Source organism: Macrobrachium rosenbergii, chromosome 3, assembly GCF_040412425.1.
Source record: "Macrobrachium rosenbergii isolate ZJJX-2024 chromosome 3, ASM4041242v1, whole genome shotgun sequence".
In the NCBI taxonomy this organism is placed as follows: Eukaryota; Metazoa; Arthropoda; class Malacostraca; order Decapoda; family Palaemonidae; genus Macrobrachium; species Macrobrachium rosenbergii.
The window spans coordinates 79,835,740-79,849,070 of record NC_089743.1 but is presented as its reverse complement, the minus strand read 5'-3'; the positions used below and the strand labels follow the sequence as shown (position 1 = coordinate 79,849,070).

Sequence of the window (13,331 nt, the reverse complement as noted above, 5' to 3'; positions counted from 1 at the left end):
GTGTGTTGTGTCTGTGTGTGAGTGTGTATTAAATTTCACACTCATACAAAATCAAATTTTAAATACATGTGTAAGGATGAACACGAAAGGTTCCTCTGTCACGAGGACAATTGACTTCTGAGAGCGTGAGCATTAAAATTCTGCCGGCATCATCGCTCGTTCTTCCAAGACAAAAGGAACTGCGCGCGTCCTTAGGACTAAAGACCGGAAGTCCCATTTGGCCTCGTTTCCTGCGGCCTTCACCTTAGAATTCTCTTTCAGCAACAGAGATTTCCAGATCTGCTTTGAAACTTACTTATTTTTATTTTTTTGGGTGCTCCCCTTAGTGCTCGATTGGGATTTCAGGACTAATAATTTTTCAAACAGGGGTTATTTTACAAAACTAAAGGTGCTTCATTGTTAGTTATTTTCCGTGGAAATGTTCAGTTTTTTTTTGTCCGATTTTTCTTTCATTACGGAACGTGACCAGCAATTCTAGCACCTCAAATACGAATAAATTCATTTAATTACTTCACGACTCAGACAACCACGGTTTCCATATGTCTAGGAAGGTTTATTATTGTGTGTGTGTGTATTATTGTGTGTGTATTATTATTATTATTATCTATTATTGTATTATTATTATGATTATTCCAAAGAAAAATATACAGCCATTATCTATGTGGAATTACATAATTTTTTTCCAGCAATCCCTTGAAATTGAAAGTAGCGAAGGACAAACTCCAATTAATCAGTCTTTTAATCCTTCAGCTGAGAGGAAAGGGTAGTTATATTAATAGATGAGAGAGAGAGAGAGAGAGAAGAGAGAGATCTAATTAGAGAGAGAGAGAGAATATCCTTTTATCTTGTAGAGACAATAGATTTAACCTTAAGGCTTTCATTTCCCGATGAAAGGAAGGATTATTCAACCTATAATTGAATCTCACCTCAGATTAAGTTTCCTTGCCAATAATGGGCAAGATCATTTGAGCGTCAGCTACACGTGGATGGAAATGGATATTGCGAGGGGGGAAAAACTGGTACGAAATCAGAGAATGATGTCTGTCCAATTTAGGGTCGAGGAACATTTTGACAAGAACTTGCTACCATTATAAAATAGGGAAGCTCAACATCATTTACTAATCCATCGGGATCGTATTTTCTGATTAAAAAGACTTACCAGCGTGCCATTTCTCTCGAAAGGAAAGAACTCCAGAGACAGTGACAATAATGAAAGGTACACTGAATGCTTGATATGGGATGACAACACCGTCCATAATATTTCTCCAACCTCAGAAACTTGAAACGCATACAAAGACTTTAACAGCTTCAGACCCAGGTATTCATGACGCGTAACTCATCTCTATTTTCAAGCCTTTTCCATCATCCTATAACTTTTTCCATTTTTTTGGCATGTCTCTTTTTTTTCTCTCCCGAGACTTGTAAATTATAAAGCTTCGGTATTTTTCAACCCCTTACCCCAAGACTTTTGAATTATAGAAACTTTATCAAATATTCTTCCCTCGGCTTCTCTAAGCGGCGAAAACACTTCAACACACGATTTTGTCCTTCCAAAAAAATCTTTATCAAGTCTTTGTCAAATTACTACATTCGTAATTTTTTCCATTCTTTTTTCTTGACATTAATATTATCTACATGGAATTAGGCATAATGGTTTCCACCTTATCCTTCCACTGTCATCACTGTCACAAAAGAAAATAATTATGGGTATATATATATATTATATAATACATATATTATATATATATATATATATATATATATAATATATATATATATATATATATATATATATATATATATATATATATATATATATAGAAAACCACTAATACCATTTTGTTTTGTTTCATAACATCTACAAAAAGAAAAAGACATATTTATTTTACTTAATTCTTTATTTTTCCTCTGTCATTGCATGTTTTATTTCGGCATTTCCAGGTATCGTTTTTCTACTACCATCAGTTTTGTAATTACTTGAAGAATATAACAATGTGCTGATGCATATTTTTTTTTATTGCATTCTTAAAATTATGCTTTATGATTTGCTTAGTTGGATGATTCATATTTCTCTGTTTGTGTGTGTAGTCTTCTCAGACTATTATTCAGGATGGCCTGTGGCAATTCGCTGCTCCCCGCCCCTCTTTTATTCATTTTTCACTCCCTTTACTGAAATTTCTCTATATCTCATGTTAGAAGGACTCCTATCTATTGGGCGTTGCAACGGGCTTGTTTCTACCTGATAGGCATACTGGGTTCCGTTCTATACTTCTCCGCTAAGCTTTATCTTCTCGACAATTTCCAATTAGGGCTGTCGCGCTCACCCTCCTTGAGTAGAAATTCCGCTGGTCATTAGGAGTTAGATCTACGGTGAAACACTTTCACTGATTGGGTGCCCTCCTGAGGGTATTTTGCCGGTCAGAACAAAGTTGCTTATCATCAATTTTTTTTATTTTACTTTTACATGTGTATGAGCGGGAAATAATACCTGTTGACGAACTCTGCCTAGCACAGTGCAAGCAGAGATCGTCAAAACAACATAGAAGGTGGATGTTCCAGACACATGCTCTCAGTGAAGCTGCATGAAAAGCAGGAATGAAACTTATGCTGCAAATATCAGTGAGATGATTCACTGAGAGAAATGACGACAGTCCGTGTTAAGGAAGTATGGTTCCCATTAAAAAGACGGGGAATAACTGCATCCTTGCGTCGAGTGTGAGATGTAGAGGATTTAAAGTATCAGGGGGTGCCTCGTTTCTTGAACTGTCCTACAGTGGACTCCCAAACAGTGGTGACTATATGTATGTGTGTGCATATATATATATATATATATATATATATATATATATATATATACTACTCTATATATATATATATATAAACAATCTTCACTATACCAAAGAAAGATCACCTGAAAACATTAGTCACGTCAAACTCCATTCATGGTTTCTTTACTTCTCCACAAGGCTGCACCTACATCTGACAGTTTGCTGACTCCTCTCATTACTATAGCCATAATTAAAAATCATATAAAATCATAATCTTCTCTCAGAACCAATTTTGCACTAAATCAGTCACGTTACCGTTTAAATACTCCAACACTTATTTTACTTGCATCATAAATCTAAACTCTCTCGACAAAATACATTCTACATTTTACATCAACACTCTCATACACCTAGTCTCAATCCATTCCATCATCGGCAATTTTATACAAAATTTGCTCCAATTTCCTTATGTCCGTTGGCAAATGTAAAACGTGTCCTTCAGCTGACTTCGTTCATAAAATATTCAAAGCCTGAACAAAAGGTTTAGAAGGGTAGGAGATGGAGTAAACACTCGATTATCTCTAAGTGGCCGTTGGCTAAAAGATAATCTATTAAGAGCAATAAAATGGATTTATCTTTAGATCTTGGTTAAGGATACGAATATAGCACCCATGAAATCATAAATTCCCTGTTAAAGATTTTGTAAATATCGACTTGTTTGCAATTTCATGAAGCATCATACCACTCCCAGAAATACTGATATTTTTTCATAACTGATGTCAATTCCCCGTCTTTGCAAACTTGCCTGAATAAGACGAGGAGAGAAGTCTTCCGGATATAGGTAAAGACAGTTACCATCAAATTTTTTTCTTGCAATATTATATTCTAACTTTTGAATAAGAAAGTTTCTGTTCAAACTATATTTCTGTTAAGGAGGCCAAGCACGTTCGGTAAGCCAAGTGGTTCTCGAAATTGGAGGAATAACAACATAGTCTCTCTAGCACTGCGCTCATGGAAATATACATACATATGTGCCCTATACACGTGGTCCTTGGATAAAGAAGAAAAAAAAGGAGGTTGAGCAACTCGCTCTGAATTTGGATGGCTGATAGAGGATGAATACCAGATTCTATCGCCGCATATGCACCTTTCCCCACAACCAACTATGTATATATATATAATATATGTATGTATATATATATACATATATATATATATATATATATATATATATATATATATATATATATATATATATGAAATTTTTTATCACACCATGATTTATATACAGTCATGAAGCTGAAAATGTCGCTTAATATCAAATTCACGCTACCTCGGGAATATCTCCAATGGAGAATTATCACCGAAGGGGAATTTATAAGAAATAAATGGATTGGTACTGCCAGGTCACGAACCCTCGACACAGTACTTATCCAGCAACTCCAGTCGACGTTACCAATGAGCTATCAAGAGAGGTATAGGTTAATGCCGAGTCTGCTGTACTGTTTTTACCCGTCGTGAGCGGGGAAGTTGTACTTAGCCTCGGCATTAACCCACCTCCTCCATGATTGTTCATTGGTACATTTGGAACACGCAGCTCTTATTATGAAATTTTTTTATCACACCGTGATTTATATACAATCATGAAGCTACAAATGTCGCTTAATATCAAATTCACACTACACTCGGGAATATCTCCAATGGAAATTATGCGAAGGAATTTATAAGAGATAAATGGGCTGGTACTGCCAGGTCACGAACCTTCGACACCAGAACATCCAACGCTCCAGTCGGCGTTACTGCTGATCTATCAAAGAGGTAAAGTTAATGCCAGTCACTGTACTGTTTCTGTCGTGAGCGGGAAGTTGTATAGCCTTGGCATTAACAACTCCGCCATGATAGTTCATTGGTACGTTTGGAAACACAATCTTATTATGAGTGGAGTTAATGCCCGAGCAAGTTTAACTTCTCCGCTCACGACCGTTAAAGCAGTACAGCAGACTCAGCGTGGCAAGCCTCTCTTGATAGATCAGTGGTAACGTCGACTGGAGTTGCTGGATAAGTTCTGTGCCGAGGGTTCGTGACCCGGCAGTGCCAATTCATTTATTACTTATAAATTCCCCTTCAGTGATAATTCTCCATTGGAGATATTCCCGAGGTAGTGTGAATTTGATATTAAACGACATTTGTAGCTTCATGATTGTATATAAATCACGGTGTGATAAAAAATTTCATAATAAGAGCTGCGTGTTCCAATCGTACCAGTGAATTATCATGGTGGTGGTGGGTTAATGCCAAGGCTAAGTACAACTTCCCCGCTCACGATGGGTAAAAACAGTACAGCAGACTCGGCATTAACTTATACCTCTCTTGATAGCTCAGTGGTAACGTCGACTGGAGTTGCTGGATAAGTTCTGTGTCGAGGGTTCACGACCCGGCAGTACCAATTCATTTATCACTTATAAATTCCCCTTTGGTGATAATTCTCCACTGGAGATATTCCCGAGGTAGCGTGAATTTGATATTAAGCGACATTTGTAGCTTCATGATTGTATATAAATCACAGTGTGATAAAAAATTTTACAATAAGAGCCGCGTGTTCCAAACGTACCAATGAACTATCATGGCGGAGGTGGGTTAATGCCAAGGCTGAGTACAACTTCCCCGCTCACGACGGGTAAAAACAGTACAGCAGACTCGGCATTAACTTATACCTCTCTTGATAGCTCAGTGGTAACGCTGACTGGAGTTGCTGGATAAGTTCTGTGTCGAGGGTTCGTGACCCGGCAGTACCAATCCATTTATCACTTATAAATTCCCCTTCGGTGATAATTCTCCATTGGAGATATTCCCGAAGTAAAGCGTGAATTTGATATTAAGCTTTATGACATTCATAGCTTTATGATCATATATATATATATATATATATATATATATATATATATATATATATATATATATATATATATATATATATATATATATATATATATATATATATATATATATATATATATATATATATATATATATATATATATATATATATATATATATATATATATATATATATATATATATATATATATATATATATATATATATATATATATATATATATATATATATATATATATATATATATATATATATATATATACATATGGGAGAAAAAACAAAGCGTATGTTATTATATATATATATATATATATATATATATATATATATATATATATATATATATATATATATATATATATATATATATATATATATATATATATAAATGGTTTCATCTGCAGGGTGGATGGGGACGTATTCCCCACTTTTTATTCAGGGGACAACATATCAGCTGTCCCCCCCCCACTTTTTTCCTCCAAGTTTTATATAACATATGCTGGAAATGAGGCTATTAATAGTATTATAAAATATATACTCAACACAAACAAGTATAAAATATCAAAATAATAAAGAAATAGATTATGAACTGTAATTTTTATTAGGTTCTGGTCAGATTAATTGTTCATTTAAATTTTGAGTTTATTATTTTTCCTGCATCTATGCTTTTGTTTTTCCTAATGGACATTATTTTCCTACAAATATATTATGTTTTAAAGTTAAAACTAGCAAAATGGTAGACCTGAAAATGGAATGGCTCAGTTTGGAAGCTACACTATCCCTAGGCTATAGGCCATAAGCGATAGACTGCTGGACAAGTTTCTTCAACATATAAAACATTCACCATAATTTCGGTCAGGAGCTACCTGCGAATTGATTGTTGGTATTTCACCTATCATTCTAGTTTACTCCTAATGGTGCATCTGTTGAGGACTACCGAAAGGTATTTGCAAATATGGTGCCGGAAGTTCGAAGAATGTTCCCACAGGTTGAACGCTTGCCGAGACTTCTTTTGGTCTCTCTAGCAAGTTCACGTGAGGCTGAACGGTCATTCAGTGCACATAGGCGCACGAAAACTTGTTGGCGTTCCACCATGACCCAAAAACGGCTTTGACCGTCTTGCGATCTGTCACGTTCACCGAGAACACCTAGTTGCACTTGACCCTTAAAAAATAGCTAATAAATTTGTAAACAAAGTGCCAGACACACGGGAAAATATTTTTTGGCAATTTTTAATTCACCTATATTGTCAGGCTGTATCCAGAGGTAAGCACTTTCTTTATCAATTGCAAAAATGCTTTAATCCTTGAAGGGGTGCCCACAAATGAATTGCCTCCATGCATCTCTATCCTCCACCACTACTACTCTTCTCATCCAACTATGTTATTATTTGCAAAATTTTCACTTCATACATTCAACTATCAATTCATTCAGTATTGTCCCCTTCTATACTTTCTCTTGCTTTTCCACTAGTACTGTCACAAGTAGTACATTCAATCTTGTTATTTACTTACTACCTCTTTTGCTACCATCCCTAACCTTTCATATTAAAACCCACACTGGCGTATAAGGCTTTTATTGTTACAAGACACTATTATTTTAAGCACCATAATATAATAAGTTCATTTTTTATCCTTATAACTTATACTGTAAAAGTTTGTAATATTAAATACTGACCATAGTCTCTACAGAGTTAAGTGGAACTGTACATTGAGGATGTTACAGAAGACTTGTATCCTATTTTAGCCAATCTGTAAATTGTGGACTTATAAACTTGTTGGATGACTAATACTGAATAGTCAGTCATCCTTTTCCCTTAATATCATCCTTATATTTATATTTATATTGCTTCGCTCGCCAATATTAACCGTATAATTTTCAGAATGCCCCCCAGCTTTTAGAAACCACATGACGCCCCTAAAAAAAAAATATATATATATATATATAATATATATAATGTATATATATAAACATTTATCTTCTTCTTCTTCTTCTTTTAACGTGCTTTTTTTATATATATATATATATATATATATATATATATATATATATATATAAATAAATATATATAATATATATCTGTAAATATATATATATATATATATATATATATATATATATATATATATATATATATATATATATATATATATATATATATATATGTATATATATTTATATTATATGTATATATATATTTATATATATGTATATTTATATATATACTGTATATATATGTGTGTATATATATATATATATATATATATATATATATATATATATATATATATATATATATATATATATATATATATATAAAAGGTACAGGCAAGACAGCTATTCAGTCAGACATATCAAGAACTGAGGTCAGTGGAAATAAACTGGTACATAAAAACATCTTTATTTGTGCTGACGTTTCAAGACTAGTCTCATTTTCAAGGCTGCAATAAAAGAATAAATGTTGTGAATGATAAATGCATATAAATTATATAACAATCTCTCTAAAAACTTTTGTACGTAAGGATAAATTAGGCATTGCTGGAGGTACCAACCTATATAGAAGGGAGAAGGAGGGCGACTGGAATGTGGGTAAGTGACAAGCAAAGAAGCCGGTTACGATAGGTAGAGAGGGGTGGAGGAGTTTTGGGCATTCAACAATGGTACTGTTTGTTAGATAATTAGTGATTCCAGAATACAGAGTGCTAGCTCGAAAAAAAAAATATCAGAGAGCATACCAAAAAATGTGGTAATAACATTGAACATGATCAATTTAAAATCATTATTACAAGGGCCTCTTCCGAGCTAGCACTCTGTATTCTGGAAACGCTATTATCAAACAGACAGTACCATTGTTGAATGCCCAAAACTCCTCCACCCCTCTCTACCTTCGTAACCGGCTCGTTTGCTTGTCACTTACCCACATTCCAGTCGCCCTCCTTCTCCCTTCTATATAGGTTGGTACCTCCAGCAATGCCCAATTTATTCTTATGTACAAATGTTTTTAGAGTGATTTTTGTATAATTTATATGTATTTATCATTCACAATATTTATTCTTTTATTGCAGCCTTGAAAATGAGACTAGTTGTCTTGATACGTCGGCACAAATAAAGATTTTTTTATGTACCAGTCTGTTTCCACTGCCCTCTATTCTTGATACATGCATATAATTATATATATATATATATATATATATATATATATATATATATATATATAATATATATATATATATATAATAGTAATAGAGAGAGAGAGAGAGAGAGAGAGAGAGAGAGAGAGAGAATCCAATTAGGTGACTGAAATGCTTGGGGTGTAAACCAAATAATTCAATCAATTCACCAAGTCGCGACTGTCTAGAATTTTCAAGGTCTGGCACCTGCAATATCCGTGAGTGAAAAACCAAACAAGTATACGTGTATTGAGAAAAGCTTTCTGACCCAAATTTTAAATTTTTGGTTACCATTTGTCCCTTTTCTCATCACTGTTTAAAGGAAGACAAGAAATGTTTCCAATGACCACACATGCAGTGTGTTGATTCAAACAGTTTGTACGCATTAAACAATTTCTACACATTTCGTGTAAAAAATTGTACGGCATAATCAATAAGTTAACTGGAAGACAACTAAAAGAAAAGTGTCTAAATAATCATTCATTACATCGGGTATTTCAAGTAATTAATTTGCACACTCTTAGACTAAATACTATAAACACGGGAGTAAGAAGGACGGGTATGAAAGTCTAAAATCAACCTACAGCCTTTGTGGTAACTCGGTGTAAACGCCACTACAGTAATAGAAGATCTAGCTAATAAGTGATAATTAGCTTAATGCACAAATGAATAATCTTATAAATATGAAATAAAAAAAATGAGAGAAAAAAGGGACTTCTATCTATTTTTCAAGCGTTAATTAACTAGAAACGTGAAGTTAGGCCACTGAGTCATGCTCTACTAAAACACTAAAACAGAGAAAAAGGAAAGAAAGCCACCGTAGAGGCGAGAGCCTACAAACTTCTTGATCAAGGGCGTAACTTGTAAAGTGTGCTACATAACGCCACAAACTTTTTAAAACGGAAACCAACAAGCATAGCCTACTACACAAGCCAACGCCGCTGCTCATACGTAATCCTAAATCCTTGTGATAAGGAGACTTTTGTAACAAAGAATTCCATGCAGTCCTATATCGCTGCTGAACCAAAAACTTATATCCTACGCATCCGTAAACCATTTATATTAGCGGACTGAAAGGATATCATCTTCTCATTCTATGCTGCAGTAAAGCTGAAACACCAACTCACTTGTTAAGCCTCCTGATGATCGTCTTGAGCTGATGGAAGTCTGGTCTCTCCATGGGTTCTTCCGCCCAACACCTCTTCATCATCTGCATCACTTCCTCTTCGGCCACTTGGTCATCTGCGGTGGGGCGGAAGGCTGGATAACCCCCATTCTTCACGTTCTCTACAATTTCTGTAATGAGAAAATCGAACATTGTTAATAAACAAGATCTGAGGTCATACATTTTCAGATGTTTTGTAATTTAATACAGAGTTACACACACACATGTTGTCGTTACATTTATTAACTTCATATTCTTCGTTCCTCCCTCTCTCTTTTCCATAATGACCCTGATCTTTCGCTACGTTTCCTGGTCCTGCTACTTTTCCCCAGCGATTTTTCTAGTTTCACACTAGCCTGAAAAAGTACAGGGCCAAGGTCCACACACCTCGTCAAGGATTTTGTTTTGCTTATCTCACTCTCACAGTCATTTGCTTGAAAAATAACAGGACGTGAATAACATTCTCAGAGCATCCGGGTCAAGCCTGCCTTCACGTTCACCCGAAAACGTCCTTGCAATAAGGAACAGGGTCTGATCGTCGGACCTGCTAATTACGGCCCTTTTAGCCAGAATATCAAACAACCGACAATGAAAAGAAAGCGGCAACCGTAAACCAGGGTTGCATAAGGGTGTTTGGCAGTTTAATGGTCTTTTGTCAATTATGTCCTCACTAGCGTGTTTATGATAAGGTGCTTGTTTTGAACTGGTCCACGGACGGTTCAAGGTTGGGGAATGGTGTAGAATTTCCTATGAAGCTCCGTTATTTCAATAATGCTTTAATTTCGAAGTTAATTTGTAACAGAATTACGGAATATACAGCCAATTTTTTCTTTTTTTAGAATTTTGTTGAATAAAATACATGCATAATAAACATACTATTCCTCTCGAAAACGTTGGTTTGTTGGAGAAGAGTAGCGTGGTCGTCAATAAATTTCGAGTGGACTGGCAGCCGAGGCCTCTTCCCAGCTTTAAAAATAAATTGAGTGCAACTCTTCACTGACATATGCAACCCGAGCTTCCCTCCCAGCAATCTATAGGCTTGATGATTACTATACACTTTTTGTACATGCAAAGCGAAAGTTTTCGGCCCATGCTTGGAAAGTGCAATGGTATATGTTCTAGTGGGTTTCTTTCTTTCTTTTCTTTGCCTATTGAAAAATGCTACGAAAAATCTTTTAAAAGATAATCAAAATTAAATATATTTTTGAAAATGACAAAACATTATTCCGAGCGCACAAAAATACCAAGGGGGAACAGCATGCCTCTCAATATGGAAAAATGTGCTAATTAACCTAAATTGTTTACTATTTTGATTATCATAGAAGTTTTAGGCTATTTTCGGGCGCAGAAAATCACACACGCTTATAAAACTGGTTGAATCACGGTCACGTAGACGAATGTCTTTCAGCATGTGAGCCATACTATTATTCTTAACAAAAAAAAAAAAAAAAAAAAAAAAAAAAAAAAAACCAGGAGTCGCTAACAGGAAATGCGCAACATTTTAGAAGAATAAATATAAAATTTACTTTGTGATGAATGTTGAAAGTCGCATTTAACCAGACCACTGAGCTGATTAACAGCTCTCCTAGGGCTGGCCCGAAGGATTAGACTATTCGACTATCAGACTATTAGACTATAACGTGGCTAAGAACCAACTGGTTACCTAGCAACGGGACCTACAGCTTATTGTGGAATCCGAACCACATTATAGCGAGAAATGAATTTCTATCACCAGAAATAAATTCCTCTTATTCTTCATTGGCCGGCCGGAGATTCGAACAGCATATTTTCATAAAATTAGTGTACAATGCACAAGATTCGATACAGTTTTGTGTAACCCTTGCACGGAGTTTCAACTGAGCACACACACACACACAAACATACATACACACACACACACACACACACACACACACATATATATATATATATATATATATATATATATATATATATATATATATATATATATATATATATATATATATATATATATATATATATATATATATATATATATATATATATATATCTTTTCTTCTAGAATTCTAAACGACCTGAAAGAGGTTAAACAAATCCTGTCAATGAAAAGACTTAGGTGGGTGAATCCAATGTCCCACACTTGATAACAATCATAATGCACCATGCACTTTACATCTCTTTCAAAGAGATTCGGCAATCACAAGTCTATTCTCAGGAGATGAGACAGATTATATAGTCCAATAGCCGGTGCAGTATCCATCAACAACCAATCTTTGCATTTTATTAAATTAAATTTAATGACACAACTACGAAATGGTCCACTTAACTCCCATGTCTAAGTTTGGCAACAAAGACCTCTTGATTACCACGGTCAAAGACAGTATTTGGAAGAGGAACGTCTGCCGAAGAGTAATTTATTGGGAAAGTTGACTATGATGCACAATATATGAAAAATTTAATATACAATTTCTTTATTTCTAAGACTCACAATAATCCACAAGGCTGGAAACACATGTAAAGCAAATGGAAAAAAAAAATTTTTTTCTTTGACATTAAACTGCACTTTTAACAAAATTTATCACAACGTCTAACTATAATGAATATATTTCCTGTAAAATAGAAGAAGAAGAAGGTAAAGATATGATGGTGATGACGAGGACGAAATGACTTACTGAAGCTCGGTCGTAAGATGTCTAAAGAGCGCAGGGGCGTCAGTTCCTGTCACCGTTTCCAAAAAGACAGAGCAAACATGGCGTCCTTCAGCCTACTTCTGGGGAATCAATGTCCCGTCAGAGTCTGTGTGTTTTTGTTCGCTTGCAATTACAGCAAGGATTTCTCCCTCTTCATAAAATGTATTGCTGCGGCAGCTGCTGTCTCTGTTAGCGCCTGCGTGGCAGGGTACGTTCCCCTCGTCAATCCCAGCTCCAGGCACAAAAAACGTGACGCGTCTGTTGTGGTAAATGGGGCGAGGGCTCATGAAGAATAATTTGTTTCCCCTCATACGGTGTTTGTGTAAACATCACGTCACAAGGAATATAAATATAATCTCTCTCACATATCTTTTTCTAGACTGAACGAAGTTTTTCTTCAATAAAACCGCCGACTGTCTTTCCATTTTGTTGTTTTCAACTGTCGAGAAAAAACTGTCAACAGTAATCTTCGTCTCCACCTTTTTCTGTTCCCTCCATTATTCGCGAGCTCTCTCTCTCTCTCTCTCTCTCTCTCTCTCTCTCTATATATATATATATATAATATATACAATATATACATACATATCCACACACACACACCCACCCACACACACACACACACACACACACATATATATATATATATATATATATATAT

General features: G+C 34.8%; 1 protein-coding gene across 1 annotated transcript in view; it reads right to left on the bottom strand.

Moving 5' to 3' along the window:
• LOC136851610 (atrial natriuretic peptide receptor 1-like) overlaps positions 1 to 13,331 on the bottom strand; it is a 524,376-nt gene that overhangs the window by 47,427 nt on the left and 463,618 nt on the right. The window contains exon 15 of the mRNA XM_067125948.1: positions 9,964 to 10,132. Within this exon, the coding sequence (XP_066982049.1) occupies positions 9,964 to 10,132 (169 nt within the window). The remainder of the gene's footprint in view (positions 1 to 9,963; positions 10,133 to 13,331) is intronic.